This window comes from Drosophila nasuta, chromosome 2R (genome assembly GCF_023558535.2).
Source record: "Drosophila nasuta strain 15112-1781.00 chromosome 2R, ASM2355853v1, whole genome shotgun sequence".
Taxonomy (NCBI): Eukaryota; Metazoa; Arthropoda; class Insecta; order Diptera; family Drosophilidae; genus Drosophila; species Drosophila nasuta.
In genome coordinates this window covers 3376968-3401228 of record NC_083456.1, presented here as the reverse complement: position 1 = coordinate 3401228, position 24261 = coordinate 3376968, and the positions used below count along the sequence as shown (strand labels likewise).

General features: G+C 39.5%; 1 protein-coding gene across 1 annotated transcript; it reads right to left on the bottom strand.

The window, feature by feature from the left end:
- Window positions 1-4204: 4204 nt before the first annotated feature.
- Window positions 4205-23908, bottom strand: LOC132786966 (pair-rule protein odd-paired). Its single transcript, XM_060793772.1, has 3 exons — window positions 22527-23908; window positions 5905-6074; window positions 4205-5802 (listed from the first exon to the last, which is right to left on the bottom strand). The coding sequence occupies exons 1-3, from the start codon at window positions 23563-23565 to the stop codon at window positions 5026-5028; spliced, it is 1986 nt and encodes a 661-aa protein (XP_060649755.1). The 5' UTR covers window positions 23566-23908; the 3' UTR covers window positions 4205-5025.
- Window positions 23909-24261: the final 353 nt, after the last annotated feature.

The following is a 24261-nucleotide window of genomic DNA, read 5'->3' as shown; positions in this document are numbered from 1 at the left end:
GCAATACAATTTTCATTAACTGCTGACAATTATAGTCGTAAATTTATTATAAATAGTTTTAAGATCAGTTTCAGTTTCTAACCACATAAAATCGAATTTCATAATATTGGGAATGAATATTAAATACAGAAATTAACAAAATACAAGTAAGAAAGCCACAGTCGAGTGTGCACAATATACCAGATTGTCGGCCAAAGCAACTCAGACCTCTAGTATGCGTTTTTGCCCATTCAAAAGTATTTCTTTAATAACTTCTACTATTTTTATCTGATCGCATCGAAATTTTCAGGAATCATAAATACTATTGTTGTTATTGTATATACCAAAATTCGCAGCTCTAGCTTTATTACGCTTGTTATTCAATTTTTGGGGGCGGAAGTGGGCGTGCCAAAAATTCGAAACAAACTTGATCTGCGTGCAAACATAACAAATGCTGTCGAAAAAAATTATAGCTCTATCTCTTATAGTCTCTGAGATCTAGGTGTTCATACGGACAGACGGACAGACAGACAGGCGGACATGGCTAGATCGTCTCGGCAATTGATGGTAATCAAGAATATATATACTTTATCGGGTCGGAGATGCCTCCTTCTACCTGTTACATACATTTCTTGCCGGCACAAAGTTATAATACCATTTTACCTTATGGGTAGCGGGTATAAAAATTTGGCAATACAATTTTTATTAACTGCTGACAATTATAGACGAACTGTCATAAATTTATTATAAATAGTTTTAAAATCAGTTTATAACCACATAAAATCTAATTTCGCAATATTAGAAATGAATATTATATACAATAATTAACTAAATATAACATAGATAGGAAACCCCAAAGTCGAGTATGCTCACGGGATCGTTCATATTTATATAACCAGAATATAAAAACGAGATGCAAACTGTCGTCCGCAACCAAATTAGTAAACCACAAAAGCCAAACGACAACTATGGTAAATAATTTATTATAACTATAGCTAGTTTTCAGAAATTAATTGATGTTATTTAAACTGTCGTATCGTTTATTGTATTTAGAGCACATTAACCCGAAAAAAGTAACTACGCTAACAAACAACAACAACAACAACAAAAGCTTTTGGCTGTCCTCAGCTGTCGCTGTCAACAGTTGCCTGCCTATTGCCATTTGTGCATTGGTCTGCTATTCCTCTCTCTTTCTCGCAATCTACGTGTTCTCCCTGTTACTCATTGAAGTCTAGTGCATTTGTTGCATGTGCCAATCCTATGAGCACTCGACGCCAGTTTCCGACGTCAATTTATAAACGCGTTCAGTTTAAATTGCAACAAATAGTCGCTCATTGAAACTTAAATTGTGCCGACACAAAGTGAACGGGGAGAGACAGACGAGAAGCAGAAAAGTGAGTGAGACACACTGGGAGGGAAAGAGAGAGAGAGAGAGAGAAGGACCGAGTGTGACAGAGGCAGAGGAAAAGCCATTAGTCTGCCTTGTTAGAGAGAGACCGAACATATTGACAATGGGTGTAGAGCTTTGTGTCAACAAGTTTTTTGTCTGCGGCGCTTTTTGGCCATTTTTTCTCTTTTTTTCGCCTTTGCTCAAATGTTTGTCAGTTGTTGACGTCGTCTTGTTGTAGTTGTTGGCCTCACTATTGGTGTATTTTGTGTGGTCGCAGTTTGATTTGTTTAAAGCTTTGCCATGGGAAACAAAGTTTTGTATCTTGCCGTTTCGACCAGCTGTGTGTGGAGCACCAGCAAATTGATTTGACTCCAATGAATAGATTTGACTGCATTTAAAGTGATTGAAATATGTGTAGCAAATTAGTTAACTTAGCTGTATTGATTGGGTAAATAAATTTAGTGAACAATTTTTAAATTGCCCAATGATGTATCTACAAGATGAGATTGATCAATATTTAGACGCTTCCGTGCTTAGCACTACACTGAAAAAAATACCAATTTATAAAAGAACATTCATCTTAACAATTGTGTTCTTAAAATAAGACCACTTTATGGTAAGAACAAATTCTTTAAACTGAAAAGTCTATACTCTCGAAATATGACCAAAAATACTAGTCTAACTGAGGATTTGCTGGGTTCAAATGTTCGGCGCCATCGATGATAAGTATTTTATAAAGACTGATTAGCATACAACTGAAATAAATAGGATTTAATGAAATAGAATAAATACAATGATATTACTAATAACATAGAAATCGTCTGTAATTAATCGAATAAGTGACAATATGCAACTTGAACATAGAGTATCTTTAAATAGTCTTGCTAAATTCATCTGCTGAATTTGTTAATTATACTTGCAGGCAACTCTCGAGCAGGCTCGATAATATTGTATCACAGGTTTTGGTTAAAACGTGTTTTGGTTAACTTGACACATCACATGCGTACAAGAAGCAGCAGATAGGCAGTTTAATTGCAGACTAGCAGCCACTTTTCTGCTGTTTTGCTGTAATTTCAATTCGAGAGTCTGCAAGAGTTGTGCCAACTGCTTTTGGGGGTTCATAAAGAAAGAGGCAAAAAAACGTATGTGGAATTCGTGTGCGCAGCAAATGTTTTTTTTTTATTTTTTGTTAGATAGAAACCCGTCGGAGTAGCAGCAGCAGCAGCAATATAATTTCTTTCGATTAATCCAATCGATTTCTATTCAATAAATCAAAATATGAATTCGTTATGCTCACATAGAGCGCACCTAACAGCTTGGCCTAGCTGCCGCAGATGGGGCAGCTACCTTCTCTAGCTGTGCCCAGACCACTCAGCTAGCTCTGTGCTGCCCCTTTCCATAGAATGTCAGTGTGTGTGTGTGAGTGTGCGTCAGTTTGAGGCACGTAACAAATTGTTGGGTTAATTAAAAAAACATAAATCGTTTGATTTCTGTTACTTGTGGAGTGCTAACAACCGTGCCCAGGCTTGACGGGCCTTTCATCAGTTGAAGTAGTATTTTGTTATCAAAAAAGGAAAAAAAAAACAATTCCGCTTTAAGGCGAGAAGGAAAACATAGCAAACATTGTATTGTTGAGTTAGCGTCTAGAAAGAGTCTTAAAACCTCGTGCATTTGAGACTGACAAATTTCGCCAGTAAAGAATTTGAAGAATTTTTCATTTTGTTTTGTGATAATCAATAATTCCGATTTGTTATATAGTACTATATTTCGCACATCTTTCATAATCATGCGATAGTATTATATATACATTTATATTCTTACTTTCAGTATCATAGATCATGAAGCTGGCTGCATTTCGTTAACGGAGTTATAATCTATCTTAAAGAGTGAAAGACCTAACTACCTTCTGAGAAGATGTAACAAAAAGCTAATTGTTTAAACCTATGTTAGATATAAACTTATCATGGTTGATTACATTACGAAAGTTACAATCTTTGCAATTACTAAAAAGAAAAAAGTTTATCTCACAATCATTTGAATTTATGTCGTTTCAGAGAGAACTTGTACTCTGTTATTTATTTATATTTACATACGATTCTCTCAGTGTACATTCAAATGTGCGTTTAAGTTATGCAAATATGCATTAGCCATCATCGATAATTGCCACAGTAATAGTTGCCACTAAAACTTTTAAGAGTTCGGCACAGTGAAACCAGATACGCATAAATATTTTTGGCACCGCTGTGCGAATCGCGAAAACCCATCAAAACAAATTACCAAATAAAAAAAATATATATGTATATACTCACATAAAAACTAAATGCTAAGCATAAATATTCATGACGGAATTCCGTCAAATAACAGCGCATAACTGAGCGAGTGAGGGAGCGAGCAACACTCTTAATTAACAGATCAAAATTGCAATTCCATTTGCATTTAAATTTATCATTTCATTAGTATTGCTTTTCAGCGCATCGTTAATGAATAGAATGGAACTGGTAATGAGCTATCTCATCGTATTGGATGATTTTAAACTCCCTCCCAGTGTAGGCGTATCGCGGTCTAACATAAAACCAATTTGAAGGTCAACGAATAACTTTTTGAGATATCTTTTGTGAGCTACAAATCATTGTAACTGCTTTAGAATGTGTATCGCGTTTAACTTTCATAGGCCCAATTAACAATTTAGTGATAAATTGTAGAAAATAAACAAAGTTCTTTGTTTTATAGTTTTTCTTTATATTTAGTTTTTGTGTGTTGTTTTTTGTTTTTATTTTTAATTTATTCGTGTTCTTAAGCTGGGGGAAATTCTAAGGCCGAAAATGTATGTACGTATATGATTAGCTTTTCAATCAAATTTTTTTTAAGTTTTTTTTTTGTACTAGATAGCTGGAGGAGTTTATCTTTTATATAGATTTTATGAGTGTTTGTGTTTGTGAAAAGCAGTTTGAAAAATTTGCTAATACTTAATAGTTAAATAGTCATTATGCTTAAATAAAATTATTATGTATGTATATATCAATTTTTATCATATACATATATCATATGTTATTTTATACATTTAGCTTTTACAAACTTTAGTTTTTTATAATTTACAAGTATATTTCGATTCGCACCACACTTAAACAAAAGCAACTACAATGCTATTCTTTAAATTAATTTAACATTTAGCAAAAACTTAGGCAACTTCCATTGTTGTGTTTTTTGTTTTTATTGTATATTATATTAAAATACATAATAATAATCATTACAATAATAATAATAGGCTTTTTAAAGTACTCTCAACTCTATGATGCAATTGGTTTTTTCTTTAAGTGTAAGTTATGTGTATGTTTTTGTGTGTGTGTGTATATGTTTGAGTGTGTCTGTATGTGTGTGTAGGTATGTTTAACAGCAATTTTTCAATTATCAGGTAAAAAGTTTAAAGTGCTTTCTTCAACTTTCAGAAATATTTGGTTTTCACATTGCGCGACAAGCGCCAAATTCTGCAGACGCTGACAGCAAATCCAGTCCAGAGCTTGCGTTGGCGTCGACGCTGAAGCCGACGCTGACGCTGACACCGACGCCGACGTTGACGTTGCATCTTCTGGTGGCACTGCAGTCGCCGCTGGCGTTGGCGGCAGCGGCGGCTCCTCGGGCCACCAGTTCTCCCAATCTCAATACGCCGTCGCGGCTCCCGGATGCATTAGATGGTGATGATGATGATGGTGACCAAAGTGATTCAATGGATTCATCGCTTCCGCACTGCCAGCCGGCGCTGCCGTATGATACCAGTCGCTGGGTGGATGATGCTGCGCCGCCGGATGGTAAAGTAGATGATGACTGTGATGTCCGGTGACGGCCAGCATCGATGCCGAGGCAGCAGCCGCTCCCGGTGAAGCAGCCGCCGCTGATGCCACCGCTGCTGCCGCCGAGTTACCAGCAGCCACCTGATGATGATGGTGATGATGATGATGAGACGGTGGTGGTCCCAAGGGTGGTGGCAGATACGCGGAGGATGCCATCAGCTGAAGCGCAGGCGAAGATTTCGCTTCGGCATGCAATGACTGATGTGCGGCAAGTTGATGTTGTTGTTGCTGCTGCTGCTGTTGTTGTTGTTGTTGCTGCTGCTGCTGTTGCTGTTGCTGCTGTTGTTGTTGCTGTTGCAACAGATGGGAGGCGCTGCTGCTGGCTGTGCTGCTGCTGCCGCTGCTGGAGGCACCCAAATGCACGCTGTGCATCGGATTCGGCTCCGACTTGATTGAGTGTGGGGATGATTTAATGCCACTGCCACCGCTCAGGCTGCTGACGCCGCTGCTGCTGCCAGCACTGCCATCCAAACGCGTCGAGGGCGGCGTCTGAGCGCCACCCGTGACAATGCTAGAGCTGGAGCTCTCCTCGCCATCGCTGTCATAGCCATGCGACGGTGACTTCTCATCAATATTGCCATGCACCTGCGAATAGAGGAAAACACAAACAACGCATCGAATATTAGTCAGAGTCAAGGCAAAACTCGCGAACTCGCGGCTAAATCCCAGACTAATCTGGATGCTTACCTTCATGTGCTTGCGCAGCGAAGAGGGATGCGTGTATGACTTATCACAGCCATTGATGCGACAGTTGTAGGGCTTGTCCGAGGTGTGCACATGCGAGTGCTTCTTGCGGTCCGATGAGTTGGCAAAGCGCCGATCGCAGCCCTCGTGTTCGCATTTGAACGGTTTCTCGCCTGCAAGACAAACATAAAATCTCGATAAGTTCTCTATAACGTCCAAGGTAAAAGGGTATCGATAAAACAGAAAATATTCATAATTGCAGGGTATCTTTAGACATTCTTGACAGTGTCCCTTTTCCTCGTAGTTTTGGGGGAAAACAATAGACATGCTCCCCCACCAAATGTGTCCGAGTTCGAGACCCGTCGGTCCCATAAATGACATTATTTATGTGCCACGCATAAAATATAAATATATACTCGTCCAACTAACTATACGAGGGAGAACGATAAAAGACGCCAATTTATGAACTCCGACTCCGACTCTGAGCTAAGACTCAATAGCAATACAATTTAATAAAGGTGGGAAAACTGAGCGTCTGTCCAGCGTTTTTATTGAGAAAAATCATATAAATTATGCGGGATCAGAGGTATTGTTTGAAATCAAACAGCTCGACGACCAAACCTCCGACACGCAACCAGCGGCCAATCTTCGACCTCTCCAAATCCGAGGAACACAACAAAAAAATTCACCTGTGCCGCTTTCAGATGTTGCTGTTGTCCTTTTTGTCGGAATATGTGAAAAACTAAATGAACAACGGGTCAAAATACGTTGAGCGCTTGTTACTGGAAAAAAGGTCAAAAGGTTAACCTCTATTATACACAGGCAGTAACACCTTTACCCAGACAACACAGGGTGATATTTTATGGCTTATTACAAAATTATTTGTCCAAAAGAGTTCTAGATGCAAGTAGATAAAACTCTGGACTTAACCCAAAACCTAAACATTTATAATAATTCATATTTTATTGCCCCAATGTTAACCTATAATTTGGCAAATGTTACACATGTGTTTTGATTATTTTGGAGATAGGAAAAGGATTAGCTTGCGTATGGAAGAGATCTGAGAATCGTAGGGAAATTCCGAAAAAACTAAACGTGGTCAAAGGGCTAACAAATTGAGGACAATTTATATAATTATATTCCTTAGTGGGGGGGGAAATTAAATTAGTCGACAATATAAATTATTGTTATAGGATTTCTCTTTCATCTAATAGCAATAAGTTGTGTAATCTTCTTAAAGACAGATATCAAATGGACACAACATGCGCCCACTTCTGATCCATCAGTTTCAATAATGTGAACATAAACTTGATTCAAACTGGAGAGCAAATCCATTTAGCATATGGCATTTATATGCCAGCTAAGCGGCCATTATGCGCCTCGCCTTTTGACAATTGCAGCTAAGCTGCTCAACTGGGAGCTGGCTGGCAGCTTCAGCCCCGCTTCCAGCTCTCAACGTCCCACACTGAAATCGACAACAACAACAGCAACCAGCAACAACGATGGCGATGACGATGACAATAATCGAATATTTTCACACCTTGAGCTTAAAGTGGACATAGTTATGGTTTAGGAGGGGCATAACCACGACACTGGAGTCGAGTCGAAGAGCAACCAGCAGTGTACACTGAGTGTACACTGAAAAGCTGCATTATTATCTGTCCCTTTGGGCTCTTTGTGTGTGCGCCATATAAAAAAGACATCCAGCGGTGCTCTTTGGGGCTTGGTTTGTTCCACGCTCAACAAGTTTTTGCTTTATGATTTCTTCGTTTTGTCGATGTTTTCCTTTTGTTGTTGTACCACTTATTGTTTGACTCCCTTGCGTGTAATTTAATACTAATTTATGTGCTTTATTATGCGAATTTGCATAAACTTTTAGTTTGTTTTAAACACAAAATGAGTATTCGATTTTGAATGGCGTGTCGCATTTGTTTGTAGCCCATTTCCTCTTTCCCCTTTGCCTTGTTTATTGTTTATTGTTTGTTGTTTTTCTATTAATTTGTCAAAATCTGAACAGTCATAAATATGCGTATTACTCGACCAATCACTCTCCACGGATCCCTCAATTATTTTGACAGACCGAATCCAACACAAGTTGTTAAGAAACAAGCGCAGCGAATGCATTTCGATGCGAGCAGAGCAGTTCATGGCAACTGAAGGGGGAAGTCGAGGAATGTCAAGTGTCGGCTATAAGTCAACTGAATTTAAATAGGCGTAAAAGGCGCCACAAATAATAGAATTTTTCGACCTCTAAGAAGTGTTGTAGAACCACAATAATTAGTATGGAAAGTTCCTGATGATAATTGTCTAATCATATGCAAAGTAACAAGTTGTTTTCCCTGGATATTTTGTTACCTCATCTTCGAGCAAATAAATTGTTATCAGCGTTGAATTACCCATGTTGTTTTAAACGCTAATGAGCAGGCAGATGCCATTTCAGGTTGTTATCAACTTTATCACTTGAGAAGTGACTTTTTATGACTTGCCTGGACACACTAGGAACTGTCTGTCCCATACTCGAACTCGTATACATATAAATGACAGTGTTCACCATATGGGAAACTCCTGGTGCGCTTTGCGGTCTAAACGCAGCGGGTGAATGCGCGGCACGCGACTGCAAAGTGGAAGGGTTTATGTCCCTGCTAAATATACGCATAATTTTCACATTTACAGCGCGATGCACATTTAAATATTTTATTGCTTTAAGTTTAAAACGACAGATACGTGTAGGAAAAAGCAAAAATAGAGAGAGAGAGAGAGAGAGAGAGAGAGAGAGAGAGAGAGAGAGCACAGTAAAGAAAAACCGCCCATTTATAAAATGTCAATTTCAGGGCAAATATATTTCCATACTTTGCAAAGGACGTCCATAGTCATAGTCACGGACTGAGCAGGCCGCCATGTAAATCCCATTTAGGCTCTGAGCATTGCCAAACTTATTTAAATATTTCAATAAAGTAAATCCCAAGTCTGTACATAAAAAATATAAAAAAAGAAGCGACGAGAACGAACTTTGAAATAGGCCGCGAGAAGGCTATGGAAATGTGCTTTGCATATTTCGTTTTCCCTTTTGCAAAAGTGCCATTAACTGAGGCCCAAATTGTTAATTTCCTAGCGGAAAAAACGTTTAATGTAGCTCGGGAACGCTTGGAATTGGCACAGCGTCTGTCATGGCGTCCTCGCTGTTCCGTCATCCCGTCGTATCGTCGCGCCGTGTACAGCCCCGCGCTTTTTTGTTGCTATTGTTTTGGGGTTGGTTGAGTTTCGGGGGTTGGCAGTGCTTTGTAATCTGTTTTGTGGGTGGCTTTAGCCAAGAAAACTGTGTGTAGACGACTATATACATATATATGTATACATGTTATATACCTATATAAAGTGGGCTATGTGGATGAAAAACATATCACATGTTTTAGCTTTTATGTAACGGTAAAGCTGCCTGTCATTTGCAGACGAAGTCGTACGTACAGGCCGACGGACTGAAACTCGAAACTCGAACTCGAACTCGTACTTCGAGCTTCGGTACTGTGTCTAGGTCTCTTCAATTGCTCAGTGTGCAAATATGAGATTGTGTGTGCGTGTTTAATGTGGATGTTTTACTTTTGGGGCGTTGTTTTCGGCCGTGAGCTTTGGGCGTAGTCGTAAGGAAAAAAATTGAGTTTCACTAAACGTCTCTTAAGTGTTTTTTTTGTGTGTAGGGGGAAAGAAAGAAAATTGTGGAAATGCCTACAATATGTTTTTTTTTTGTTGACGATGTTGTCGAGCTTCTTTGAAGCTATATCCTGTGTGTGTTTTAGGGCTCTCAACGAAGCGAACAAAACGAACAAGAAAATCTACGAAAATTGTCAATAAAAGCATGTCAGGGAACGTTACAAATTTAAACAATATTGTTGCGATATTAATTTTTGTCAAAAACAAACTGCACTTCGTCCCCATTTAGCAAAGCTTAACTGAAGTTGACTCCGTTTAAAAACGAAAATAAATTGAATCAATTTAAAAAAAAAACCCGCCCACTGGTCTGACAATGAGGAAGCAACAAGCTGTCTGTAGAATATGCCTCATTTAGCTCCACTCACTTCACTTCTGCGCTCTCTCTTTTCCCGTGCATATTAAGCATCATTGACAGTCGCTGATTAATTGAACCAGAATCAGGTTTTTTTTTTTTAATTTTCAGCCAGGCAGGCACAAAAGCAGAAACAACAGCAACAAATGAGAAAATTGAGAATGAAATATAACATATTTTCGCAGGCATTGCCAGAGTTGCATACTTGTATTAAATGCAACTGTCGAGAGCAGGCGAATTAATTAAAACGCCACAAACAGATTCACTTAACAGTGACTATTTAAACCGGCTGTTATAAAGAGACAGAGAGAGAGAGTCATGCAGCAATAGTAACAGTACGCTGTTAGCATTTGTTATGTTAATGAAGTGCTTCTGCTATTAGCAGTGATCCGATGGAGATAATCTGTAACAGTGCCTGCAATTAGCAGCTGTTAAAGTCTAGCGCTGTTAAGTAATCATTTCCAGTGTGCTAAAAAGGCAAAGAGGGGTGAGCGAAAGAGAAGAAGAGATGATGAGCCTTAGTGAAGTAGCGAAGATAAGCAGCATCATCATCGCTCATGTGTCAACAACATGCAATGCGATATGATTATTATTATCTAACAATACAGAATAACAAAGCAGCAGCTACTTTTTGCCTGCCTGCCTGCTTGATTCTCTGTCTGTCTGCCTGACTGTCTCCCTCTGTTAGTCCCTCGCTCTCGCACACTGTATCGCTTTCTCGCTCTAGGTTGTTGACACTCCTTTTAGGATTTGAAAAACCTCTGCTCTACGTATCTGTCGTTGTGAATTTATTTTTTTATGATTTTGTTGCCGCTTCTTCCTTTGAGTCTTTTGTTCCATGTAAAGCCGGAAAAAGCCAAACCCCGATTTCCTGGCGGTTTACATTTCAATGGGCAATTTTCTTCCCCTACTTTTGGATTGCTTTTTTCATTTTCTCTTTTTTTTCTATTTTGTTATATTTTGCAAATGTCTCTGTTTTGGTTTAGGGATAGTTAGGGGGCAGCGACTGTTGATGGTAAAGTATCCGTAAAGCACTTCCTGGATGTGCGCCAGGGCTGCCAGGCAAGTGCAAAACTTGACTCACGTGGCAAGTAAATTTATGAATGATGTCAGCGCAGAACATATATACAAAGGATTAATGATATATTTATTCTCAATGACATGAATTTATTGCATTTTATTAGCAAGCTTTTAAAGATGTTAAGAATTTATTCATTAGCTAGTTCAATTTCCGAGACACTCTTAAAACTCTCTCCGACCTATATTGAATACCACTCATGACGCTCATTTTCCCACATAATTTTCCTCTCGAATTCTCAATTTTATTTATGAATATTTATAACAGTTGCCTGCGTTTGATAACCATATTAATGGCAGACGTCTCCCAAACTCAGCTCGCTCATTATTTATGCCTCATAATAATAATAATAAAATAATAATTTAAAAGCAATGAATGCTGCTTGTCAACAGCAATGGCCAAAGCAGCAAGAATTCAAAATACAAAATCTCAAACAGCATTGCAGCTCATCATCAACATCATCATCATAATGATAATTGTACTCAGGAACTGAGTTTTGCACCCCTAAAAATAAAGTTACCTATGAATGTTTGGCCTGGGCAAGGCCAGACCTCGAAATACTCTTCAGCTTCAGTTGCGTCTGCGGCTCTATTGTTCGCCTTTGCTTTGACAAAAACCGTTGAGTGAATTGCGTAATGTCTGTCATGATTTATGATTTTGGTATCCCTCCCCGAAACCATCGCTGACCCATCCTCATCTTCGTGCTCATCCTCACATCATTTTCGCTATTTGTTTGCAGCTTTGCGCTGCTGTCAAGTGATACGTTAATAATTGACATTGGGGTCAGTCGAGCCCGATCTTTGCCTGTGGTTTATTGTAGCCAAATAGACGTAAATGGCAACTTTGTTTTTATTTTCGCTCGAAACAGTGAAACAAACCAAATTTTACACTCGGCTGAAGTTATGGGTTTCGCCTAATGAGAGCGGCACGAGCAATGAAATGAGATTCAAATCAAGTTGGCAGCTCCATAATTACGGTCTTAACGTAATAGCAGAATGCTAGAAGAAGGAATGGAATTAGGTTTCAATTTCAGTTTATATTCCAATATTAAGTTTCCCAAAGTTCGAGATTATTATACATCTCTTTAATGCCTTAAACACAGACTGTCTTAAAGCAAGTTGGCAGCTCCACCCACTTTACTTTTGGTTCTCATTGAAGATCTTAGCCAAAGCTATGCCATACAAAACTTCAATAAATTGTGCTCAGCTGGAACAGTCCGACCACGTTGCGTATACACAATGCGCATTGCTCATATGCTTGAGCCAGACAACTACAGCGACTATTAGTAAAACAATGACAGGCAACAGCCTTGCTGTACACGACCAAACATGGGCCAGTTTGTGTCTGTACTATGTGCATACATATCTTACTTCTCTTTTTCTTTTTTTTTTTTTTTGGTTTTGTGATTTTTCTTACAACGAACAAATTTTCGACAAGTTAGCTCGAGCAAGAGCAAGATTAGAGGTGTGTGTGCTACAAACAGATATATAAATGTGTATAAGCATATATATGTATATGTACATATATGCGTACTCCTATATTCATAAAAACACGAGTACTGGTATACGAGTGCATTATGCATTCAAATTGCATTTTCAGTTGCTAGCAAAAGTTTTGCTCCCAAACCGCATTCTGAGAATAAAGCGATAGAGAGAGAGAGAGAGAGGGAGAAGGAGACTGACTGTCTGGCTGAGTACGACTTGTAGACATGTAGAAATATACATATATATGTACATACATATATGTACATACTATATATGCAGTTATGTCTGCATCTGCGTCTGGCAACCTTGTACCTTCTGCAGTACATTTGCAAAATTTGTACCACAAACATTTTGGCTCGACAGCAAATTGTCGACATTAGCATTAAATATTTTTGATGTCTAACAGAAACAAGGCAACAACAACAGTTAATGACTTTTTATGTGTCTGTAAGCACAGCTCTTTATGAGCTACGCAAATTGAACGTGCATCTTAAGACTTTGTTAATGTCGAATTTGTGTTAGCAAAATGAAATTTGATTTGCCATAAATGACATTGTGTGCGTTAATCGGGGTATGCTAATAGTTTAGCTTGCCATATGCCAATATTCAACCAACAGATACTGCGTAGCAAAACAGCTTGGTAAATGCACTCGAATGACAAACGAAGCGTAGACAATAAGCAAAAGTAACACTAAGCCTATTGTCTGTGGCCCAAAGTGCACACAAACAAGGCGCGATAGAGACACTCTCAAGAGCAATAGAGTCAGAAACGAAGCAAAGAGAAAGAGATACCAGAGTGTGTAACCATAGTCCCAGTTCTTGGGGACCAGAACAGACAGTTGACAAAGACAAGACGCTAGACAGGATTAGCCCAGTTCGAATCCGAGTTCAAATTCACAGGTAGAGCCCCTGGCAGCTGAAACACTCGAACTGAAACAGCACTCATCAATGGAATTTGCAAACAATTTCTGTTACAGTTTCTGTGTTTACTCCTTGCATTGAGATCGATGGCGTTGGCGGCGTTCCTCAGAGTTCTCAAAAAGGTGTTGCTTTGTATATACCCCGACTTAGGAGTTCGATGAGTAACTGATTCTTCATTTCTTTTCTTTTCTTATATTTTTTGCTTTTTAGCGCTCTTTAAGATTTTAATCTGAGTCGTTGTCTTGAGCCGCTTGTTTGTTGTTTTGCGTTGCAGCCAAGTAGAAAATCTCTTGGCGTGCTTGCCAGCGAGTGTGAGAAATTAAAATGTCATCAAGATTGTCATCATTGGTTATTTGATGTGACAACTGGTGAAACTGTTTATTTTGTTTTTGTTTTTTTTAGGGATTCTTGTGTCATGCTTATCGCAGTGTTCAAGTTTAAATGTTGTCAATTTTAACAAGATTTGACTTCCAGATAAATATCTCAATGACATCAGCGATTGAGTATTTGAGGGAATATTTGTATTGAGGAGTGTGCCAAGCAGATAGAAGACAATCCATTGAGAAGAGTTCTATATCTGGGAGTTGTTCCCAAGTGAAATCTTCGCCTAGAAACGATTGGCAAATTTGTATTTGCAAAATATCGATACGACATTCCGCTGGAATATTCACACACTCAGAGCTCAGAACTTATGACTTGGGGTAGCTGTCAGTATTGCTTAATGAACATATCAAAACATCATATAAAATTGCATTTATGTATATTTTGCAGGCCAGAGAAATATCCATTAAGTGCCAACCAAATTGGTCAACGCCTCAGAACAGAATGGAAAGTATCACATCTCTTTGAACGCCCCCAGAAAGTGTTGTTACCTCAACTCAATGGCTGCGAGTCGAGTCGACTTACAGTTGAATGCGCCCGTTTCCCAAAACAGTTTTCGGAAATTTGAGCAGGCTGAGAAAAAAGAAACAAGCATTGGCAATCCGCAATCGGCAGTCAGAGAGCTGCGAAGGGAATGCGCCACGTATCTGTCAGATACACGTACTATACTTTTTCACAGTAGCTCAGCCCAACCCAGCCCAACACAGTGGGGCAAAGCAAGAGTCGAGCCGACGGCAATGCGTCATAGCCAAATGGTGGCGTTGGCCGTCTGTAATTTTAGCCAAAACAGAGTGCCCAAGTGTCCGCATGGTTGTCACAGCATTCACAACATTTGACAGCCTCATGTCGAGCAAGATTTGTGTTTTGTTTTAGACTTGTAGAATGGCAGGCGGCAACCCGCTCTATTTATTTACAATTCGAGTACACACATGTATTCCGCTTCTAATTGCATTGACAATGTTTTTACAATAAATTGCGTGCCCGTTAGCTGCAGCCGAACCTATTTGGGTTAAAACAATCACAATTTTCATATGCATGCCTAAATAAACTTCAGAGGCGTTGGTGTGTTACAAATTTGTCAACGCGACCGACAAACGAGAGTGTGTGTGTGAGTGCGATATGCAAAATTAAGCTGATTTGACAAGCACGCTTATAGAGTGTCATACATATTCACGTTCTTCTGTAGCATGAAATATGTGTTCGATATACTCTTCACATTTATTTCTTTTTTACATTTCTATACTTCTTAGAAACATAAATTGTACTTTCTTTCCGATGCTACTCATAGTAAAGATCTGTTGTTTTTATATATTTATTAGAAATAATTATACTTTGCTACTCGCATATAATCAGAATCTCCTGACATTTAGCTTAATTACTATAACACCTTTAAGAACATACGCTTTTTTGTGCAGCATTCTCTACTGCTTTCGATTTTTGGTGGCTGTTTAACATTTTTGTACTCAGATGGTATGAATAATGATTTCATTTTTCCCCATAAGCTAATTTATACAAGTGGATGTGGGGCATGTTGTGGTCGATGGTGGGGATCGGGATTGGAATTGGCCCTTGGTGTGCGATTTAGAGGATTAGTCAGGCTTGCTTTCATATTTCTTGAAAAAAAAAGCAGACCTGTACCCTCGGCCAGCGAGTGGAACGTGAGTGTGTGTGTGAGTGCGAGTGTGTGTGAGTATCATCTGCATGCAGATATAAAAAATATGCAAGATGACAGTTTAATTTTATGGTTTGTCTGCTGCTGATCAGTTCTTTATGCGTTGAAATTTTGTATTTCTTTTTTTTTGTTGTGTTGTGTTGTGTTGCGTTGTGTTGCCTGGCAATCTTGCCCGAGTCTCGACTTATTTCAGCTTTCCTCCTCGCAACTCGTCTCAGCCACCTACAAATTGAGGCTTCCCAAATGCGGAGAATGCGCATCCGTAGCTACTTTTGGCTTGATATTTCTGTGTGCGCGTGTGACTCGAATTCTCCTTTTGTGGATCATCTTAGGAATTTAATTAATTTGAGCGCGACTTCTATGACAAATGGGCGTGGCTAAGCCGCAGTTATGCCGAAAAGCATACTTAGTGTGCTCCAACAAATATTTCAAGTGTGTGCTAATAGTTGCCCAGGCAACAACAATGGCAACAACTACAACTACAATCAGAAGCAGCAGCAACAACAATGGCTGCCAGGCTAAAATAAGCCTCATTTATTAACTAGCCCCGCAGCCGACGCGACGTCAGAATAAGCAGCTTAACCACTGAACCATCATACAGGGTGCTGTAAACAGAGAACGCATACGAGAGTAGGGCAGAAAGAGATAGAAGAGACAACATTATGCAACAACCTTAACAGCGACGCTTCTCTACTCATAACTATTCAACAAAATGGCTACTTAGCTAATAGACCAAAAAATGAAAAAAATAAAGGGTTGACGAAACTTAACCCCTGCCGCGTTGTTATGCACTTCTAAATGAAATTATATTGCACAAATACACGCGCATATGATAAAGAAGCATTTCTGTGTGTGTGTGTGTGCCCCGATATACATGCATGCAAAGCATATAACATATAACATTGTTTTGACATTTTTAAAAATGCGTGGCAATAGTTTAGGCATTGTGCTATGGCCAACAACCCTCACCAACCCCGCTAAGCGGAACGGCTGCTCATCGGACCAGGAGCAGAAGCAGAAGAAGGAGCAGGAGCAGGAGTAAAACTGCTCTCAAAAGGGTGGTGCTAATTATAATGTATGCATTCGTTAGATTAATCAATATGCATTTGGAGGAGGGTTTCGTAATGATCAAAAAGGTTTTGTTGAGCATTAGCGAAACATCAAATAAATAGAGTAAAAGTCCTAAACTGAACTAAATGTCAAACTCCATATTCAAAAGAAAAGAAGAAGAAGTATTAAATAAGCTGTTTTTAAAATCATTTTGTGTCGCAGTTGTAATAATCATCAAACTTTTTTGAATTTCAAAGTTATAAATCTTTCACTTAAAGTTACGCTCTTCTTTGCAGAAGAGAAGGAAGAGAAATGATTTCGGGAATTTCAGTGGGAAACCGCAAAACTAAACCAATATCCAGTCGACTGTCAAATACTTGGACCACAAATAAAATTTATATACTTTTTACTTTACGCTCGCAGGTCCCATAAATCTGCAGCTTCGCAAGGCGTTGTCATAAAAATAACATTTGAATAATTCAATGAGTGACCAAAACGTTGCGCTTTCCCCCTTCCATTCCTGTTTCCCCTTTCGTCTGTGTTTAGCCCGTTCTGGTCCATCGCTTGATAATCGAGTGTCATGTTGAAATTGTTCACATTTGGCACTTTTAATTGAGCGAAACGAATGCAAAACACGAATATGTCGAGAGGGAGAGAGAGAGGGACAACCAAGGTACAAACGAGAGAATGACGAATTCCGTTGAAAAATGCATTCGTCATTAGCCAAATTTGTTGTGGAAATTCAGAGTGAGGCAAGGCAAAGAGACATGCATATCTAGGAGCGTAACTAATTGATTTTCAGAGTTTTAGAGAGCGTTGAAGTCAGCACGAGACGCTGAGTTCCTGCCAGGCACAAGGCACAACTTAGAGTTCACGTCAGGACCACGGGAGAGGAGAAGCAAAGGAGCAAGGGCAGGTAGTGTCTTGGTAATCAGTCCCCGGGGCACATTGCAGGTTAGTTTACTTTTTGTGTGCGTTTTTTTTCGCTTTTGCATTGTTCTCGTTCTCCTGGCCCCGAAAACAAATTCTGAGAAGTTCAACAGCAACCAGCAACCAGCAACAGCAACAGCAAACAGTCAACATTTAATGCGCAAAATATATAAAAAGTTATTTTTGTTCCGTCTCACTGTCAGCTCTGAGTGTTGTCTGTCTTTTTGTCCCACTGTCGCACTGTTGTCTTGTGTTGTTTGTTTGAAAATCGTTGAACCCGCAATAAAGTCATCAATCATTGACATTTGCAGCATTTGATATCTTCGACCACTCGCTGCCTGCCTGACTGCCTGACTGTAGAATTTGAAAAATTATGCTCTTGGCGCCGACTAGCAAAAACTTTTAACAGTGCCATACCTCAAATCTCTGTTATCTAACAGTTTCGAAAGCCGTCGCTGTTAAGATGGAATAAGCTAACTAAATGGAGTGCATAACTTTCTGCTAGAGTGGGGAAAATGGCAAGAGCACATAAAATGCTTTTTTGCTAGCTTGCAGCTCACGACAACAAGTTCATAAAAGACTCATTAAAAAAAGCACTTGAGCTCAATTAAAACGAGTGGCTAGTGGCGGAATCAGGAAGCAGAGCCAATCAACATTTACAAGGGTCCACAGGACATTGCTGCACTTGCTTAGCAAGAGGTGAGTACAAAGAGGCGATGCAGAGGGGAAACATAAACATAATGAGCTTGGCCAGCATCCACTGCAAACTAACCACAAAGTTGTTGGCCATTTGGAGCAACTCGGTTGTAGGTGTTAAAGAATAAAGTTGTTCTTTGTGGTGTACCAGCCACAGGAGCACTTCACGAGCAACAACAACAACGACAACGACGACGACAGCAAAAAACGCCAGTCAATGGGAGGGAGCAAAAGTGTAAGCGAAAGAGAGACAGAGAGAGAGTACAGCATGTAAAACCGCACACAATGATAAACGCCATTCAGTTGCATACACAGACACTTCAAGCACACACAGTTAAAGTTGCTGGGCAAGGTGTCAACTGGAGGGAAAGGCAATAACAAAGCAGACAAACGTTGATTGTTCTGTTCCTGCTCTCTTGTTTCTGTCTCTTTCTCTCTCTCTCTCTTTCATGTTGTTGTTGTTGTTGTTTTTGGAGTCTGGACATTGCGAGAGTGTAGAGATTGCAGACGACGGATAAGTGACAAGTGCAAAGTTAACATAGACCTCATATTAACAGCGATTGTCTGAAAAAAGTCTCCATTTGATAGGCAGTCAGTTAAAACGAATAAGCTCAATGTTTATAAATTGAAGAAAATAGGATAATTTCAGCACTTTGCAATTGCATTGCCTATTGAAATGAAAGTACGACAAGTAGTGTCTTGTTAATGGAAACGTGCTTTCTACTTTGCAGTTGTGCCAACCTGTTTTCAGTCAACAAAATAAATAATAATTATTTGTTGCGTAAAAAGTATAAAGTTATAAGCATAGAAATACCATAAACTTGTCCTCTTGCGTTATTACATGGTTTTTTTTAATAATATATGAAATACTGCGTATTTAATTTTATTAAAAGAGACTCTGCGTGTAATATTTTAATTCCATTTAAAAATATGTACACATACATATGCGAAAAGTTAGTTATAGTGTTGTTGGTATACGACAACAGAGAAAATACCCTTTATTTAGAAATGTTATACATTCACGCGTAAAAGCTTTACCGTTAAAGTGGCAGTGTACCGCAAAGGGAAGTGTATGCGAAGCTAAAATTAAAGCACAAACAAAATGCGTAAAATATGCCCTGCAATATAAACGCCATTTTGTGTATAGCGACCTCGTACGTGTTGCTGTTGTTGTTGTTATTGTTTGTGATTTTGTTTTTGTTGCTGCTGTCTAGCACGCCTTGGCTGCCTGCGCCTTCCCTAGGCTGTTATCTGTTCTGTCTATGTGTGTGCGTGTGTGCTTTGTGTTTGTTTGTATGCATAGCGCGCTTTTAATAAACGGCTGCTGTGTAAAGGGCCAAACAAGGATAATACGCTCATACTTGCACATTCACATTCGCATTCACTGTCTCGCTCTCTCTTTGGTTATTGCCGTTGCCGCAGTTGTTGGTTTGGCTTTCATTTTTTTGCACGTTTTTGTTGCTGGCTTTTGTGTTTGCTTTATTAAAACGAGTGGCGCAATTTTAAAGCAATTATATTTGGGTTCGACACACAGCTACTCCTCGATTTGCTCTGTTGCCTGTGCTCTCTCTCGCTCCCGTTCATTCCCTCGCTCCCGTTCTCTCCCTCACTGTTTTTCTATTCAGCAACAACAACAATATCGAGTGCAATAAGTGTTTTTAATTGCTTGTTTAATTGTTTTAATGTTTGAAATAGTCACATAAAAGTTGAAGTTATTTAATGAGCTTAACACGCTTTCAGAATCTGTTTGTATGTTTTTACTCACTCCATCCAATAAAATCTCTGTTTGGTTTCCCCCAAAATTGTTCCATTAATATAGCTCAATCGTTATTAAGAGAAAAAGAGAGAATAGAAGCTTTCAGTCGAACCCATATTAATCATTATACAATGTGTTGACACTGAGCCCAAATCAATAATTTGAAAGTTGAGAAAATATGCAAAAATATTCGTCAGAAAAAAAAAACTTAATAAACATTGCGGAAAACATTGACCACTTTAAACTAACAGCTATAACTCTGAAATTGTATTTCACTAAAATGATATATAGAAAAGTATTCCTGAAATGTGTATCGACTAAACGGATTTGCTGCGCCATTTTATCGTTAAATTTAAATTTGGTAAAGAATTCATAAAAAAAAAATAAAAAAAAAGAAAGAACAAATAAAATCCCCCCACACACCTAATAAATGCAAATGGAAATTCAAAATTTAATGAGCTTGAAATTTCTAGACAATTGAAATACAAATCATTTGATTTTTCGTTGTCTTGTTTTTTCGATTTAACAGACAAATTTCTTTTGCACGATCATTGAAAGGTAATTAAAATGTTTGATTCGATTTTGGGCCACAGACGCCATTGAATGACGCACACAGATTATGAATACGAACACAAAAATATGTATGTATGTGTTCCATAATGATCTTTTCAGATTCTTATTTGTTCCATCATTTTTTGACTAATTTCCATGATGATGTAGCGAAAATATTGAGTACATGATTGGTTGCTGCGTTTTTTGAAGTGGCCGACGGAAGACACAACTTCATTAGAGTTGAAACAGATTGGAAACGGAGGAGAATGGCCTTTAACCCGGCGAATGGTTGCCACTTGACTTCATCTCTATGTCTATCTTCCTATCCATCTCTTCGCTCTCTCTCTCCCTCTCTCTTTCTCACCCTCTCTGCGAGTCTTTACGCCCCTCATATAAATCAAAATTCAATCAGTAACGTTTTTGGGATCTGTTAACTGCCCGGTCTGGTGTTTGTTTTTATTACATTGACACACACAACTGTGATGTGTGTGTGTGTGTATGTGTTGACACGTGTCAAAACTTCCGCTTGTAATCGCACGGAAATACTTCTAGCCACTTCGTGCCCAGCACTCCAATTGCACTTTCGAGATTTCAGTTTTCGCAATCGAAAACTGGGGTAAAATCACAAAAATAAGAGCACAATTCACATTTAAATCGTCGCCGCCCCTTCTATAAGGCCAATGGGTGAATTCTCTGTTCTCTGGACTTTAACACTGAGCTTGGATTTTATTTAAGACTGCTGATGTCTGTGTGTTTGTGTTTATGTTTGTGTGTAAATATTTTGGGCTCTCTCCATGCTACATTTAACTTTTGATTTAGTTTATGCAAAAAGCGTTGATATGTGCCCAAGTTATTTATGAGGCTGTTCTGTTTGCCGGAATGATATGTGTGGGCTGCTCTCAACTGAGACGTAGATATGTAAACAGTTGTTTGAATTAGATACGAGTGTGATAAGAACATACATATGTGAGAGTGCTTAAGAGGTGTAAGAACGGTCTGATGCAAAGAATAGAGGGAAAGTGTTATTAATATGAGTTTGCTTTAAGCAGAAGATTAAAGAACTTTAGTGAAGAAACTGCGTAATATTTTGGCAAATATGACAGTAAACAAAATAAATAATAATCTAGTAAGTATATTATTTTGAGCAGAAGGAACATTGGATGGACTACCTATATTTCTCCATCATACCACACTTTCAAGGAAAATATTTTTAAAACTAACATCTATAAACTAAAACTTCATGAAGAATTTGTTTAAAGATGTTCTAGGAACTATGAAAGTATATAAAATAAATAATTACATAGTAAGCCATCAAGTACTAATACCTCTATTAAATATTAGAAATGAGATTACTAAACGAGCTATAAGTTATACGTATTTTTAAGGAAACTTCTTTTAAGAGTTGACTTGCCTATTAAATTAGAATACTATTTTAATTGTTTTTCTCAAATGGTTTCTAAACATATTTAAAATATATTTTTTTAGGAAATTTCTATTATATATAAAGAGATCATTAAATCTTTATGAAATATTATATAACATTTTTGAAGAAACTTCTTCCGCATTTTGATTTGTCAACAATATTTAAATTACAATATTGTATTTCTTGACTATTTCCTAAATCAATGCAGTACTCAAACTTTGTTTGATATTTTACATTAAGGCATATGCAGTACAGTTGGGATTATCCTGCAACCAGAGTTACGAAGTCAATATAGACAACACTGCTAGATCCGCTGGCTAAACCGTTGAAAAGTCGAAGTCAAGCCCCTTGGGCGACTTATCCCATCGCAAGAACAACATTCATATTGTGATTTGCGAGTTTTGAGTGAAAGGCTTAAAGGGCGCGGGCGAGGGCGAGGGCGAGGCGAAGGAAAGACAAGATATGTTACAGGTGGTAAGATCGTAAGGGACTAAGCTGCAGGTAAAAGGAGGCGTGGGCATGCACCGACGCTTTGCCCTCGGGGATTTGCCCACTCTGGACCCAGAAGTAAAGGGTTAAACCCGGACACACATGTGTGTGTGAGTGTGTGTGTGCTTGTACTTACCCGTGTGTGTGCGCTTGTGAATCTTTAAGTTCTCGCTGCGAGCAAACACCTTGCCACAGCCAGGATGAGGGCAGGCGAAGGGCTTCTCGCCGGTGTGGACGCGAATGTGGTTGACCAGCTTGTACTTGGCCTTAAAGGGTCGTCCGTTACGCGAGCAGCCGATCCAGAAGCAAGCATGCGTTGTGCACTCGGGTCCACCGACATGCTCCACTGTCAGATGCGTGACAATCTCGTGCATAGAGTGAAAGATCTTGTTGCACGTCTTGCGCGCCGATTGCTGCTGCGATTGCGGCAACATGCCCGGCTGATCGGGATCTATCCAGAGGCATTGCATCTCCTGCTTCACGCTCGACGCCGCCGATGTTGGCTGGTGTCGCATGTAGCGCAGAAAAGCGCCCGGTCCCGCCGGATGCATGGCCGACATAGCGGCATGATGCGGATGGTGGGCGTGGGCATGGGCGGCAGCGGCATGATGATGTGCCGCATGCACCGCCGACGGAAAGTTGCTGTGATGATGATGCTGGGCATACGGATGCGTTGCATAGTCCGCCATGCGCATCTGGTGCTGATGATGGTGATGGCTATGGAACGGATGCTGTCCAAAGCTGGAGCTCAACTCAGCGGCAGCCGCCTGGGCTGGAAAGCTGGAGAAGAGCATCGAGTCTGCGCTGGCAGCGCTTGGCGCTGTGGCTGCCGCCGGATAGTCCGAGGCATCGCCGCGTCGTCCAAGTAAAAAGTCACGTGGCGTATAGCTATTGAAGTGACCGTAGCCGGAATTTTGATATGCCGCCGCTGCCAGCGATGTGGAGTCGGCACTGCCCTCCAGTTGCTGTTGTTGCTGCTGCTGCTGTTGTTGCTGTTGCTGCTGCTGTTGTTGCTGCTGCTGCTGCTGTTGTTGTTGCTGTTGCTGCTGTTGTTGCTGTTGCTGTTGCAAATCATGTTGCTGATTGTTGTTGCTTGTTGTGGTGTTGGGCGACATGCGCAGCCCATAGCTGGCCAAATGATGCTGCGCGGGCTCAATGAATGCGTTCATCATCATTTTGGCTGTTTTAAGTTTTGCAGTTTGGCTTAAGTTTGGCTTAACAACGAGTATACACTGACTGATTCAAAAAAGAACGTGGCTCAAGCGCCCATCACATCACCAAGAACACCGCACAAGAAGCTAATTCTTTGTATATATTTCTATTTCTGTATATTTGATTTTGTTATTAGCTTCGTCAATTTTTTGTATATTTTTTTGTTGTGGCACTTGCAATGTTTAAAAGCGCGCGCGTTATTTTTTTGTTAGATATTGAAAACTAGCGCTTTTCAACGCGAACACCGGGGAGCGTCTAAACGTCACAAGATTCGCAGCAGGACTGAATTGTAACGCAATGCTCAGAGTTCCATCGCGGACTGATTTTCACCGTATGCGCACATTGGGCTCTTCCCAAAACCAGTCTACACTCACACTCACACATACTCACAGGCAGACACTCGCAATCAACCACCAATCGAAGGCGTGTCCACAGCGATTCATATAACAGAGCAGCTGCGCGAAGCGCACAGGAGCGACAGAGAGCGCAGTAGCAATGTGGTGGGTTTGGCATTTGCATTAACAGAGGCAGGTGAGTTAACAGTTTGCTTTCTCTGCAAGATTTTTGAATAAATATTATAGTTAGAAATATTAAAAAACAACTATTCTCATATGTACATAATTCAATACGATTATACAAATTATTTATTTTTATTTTTT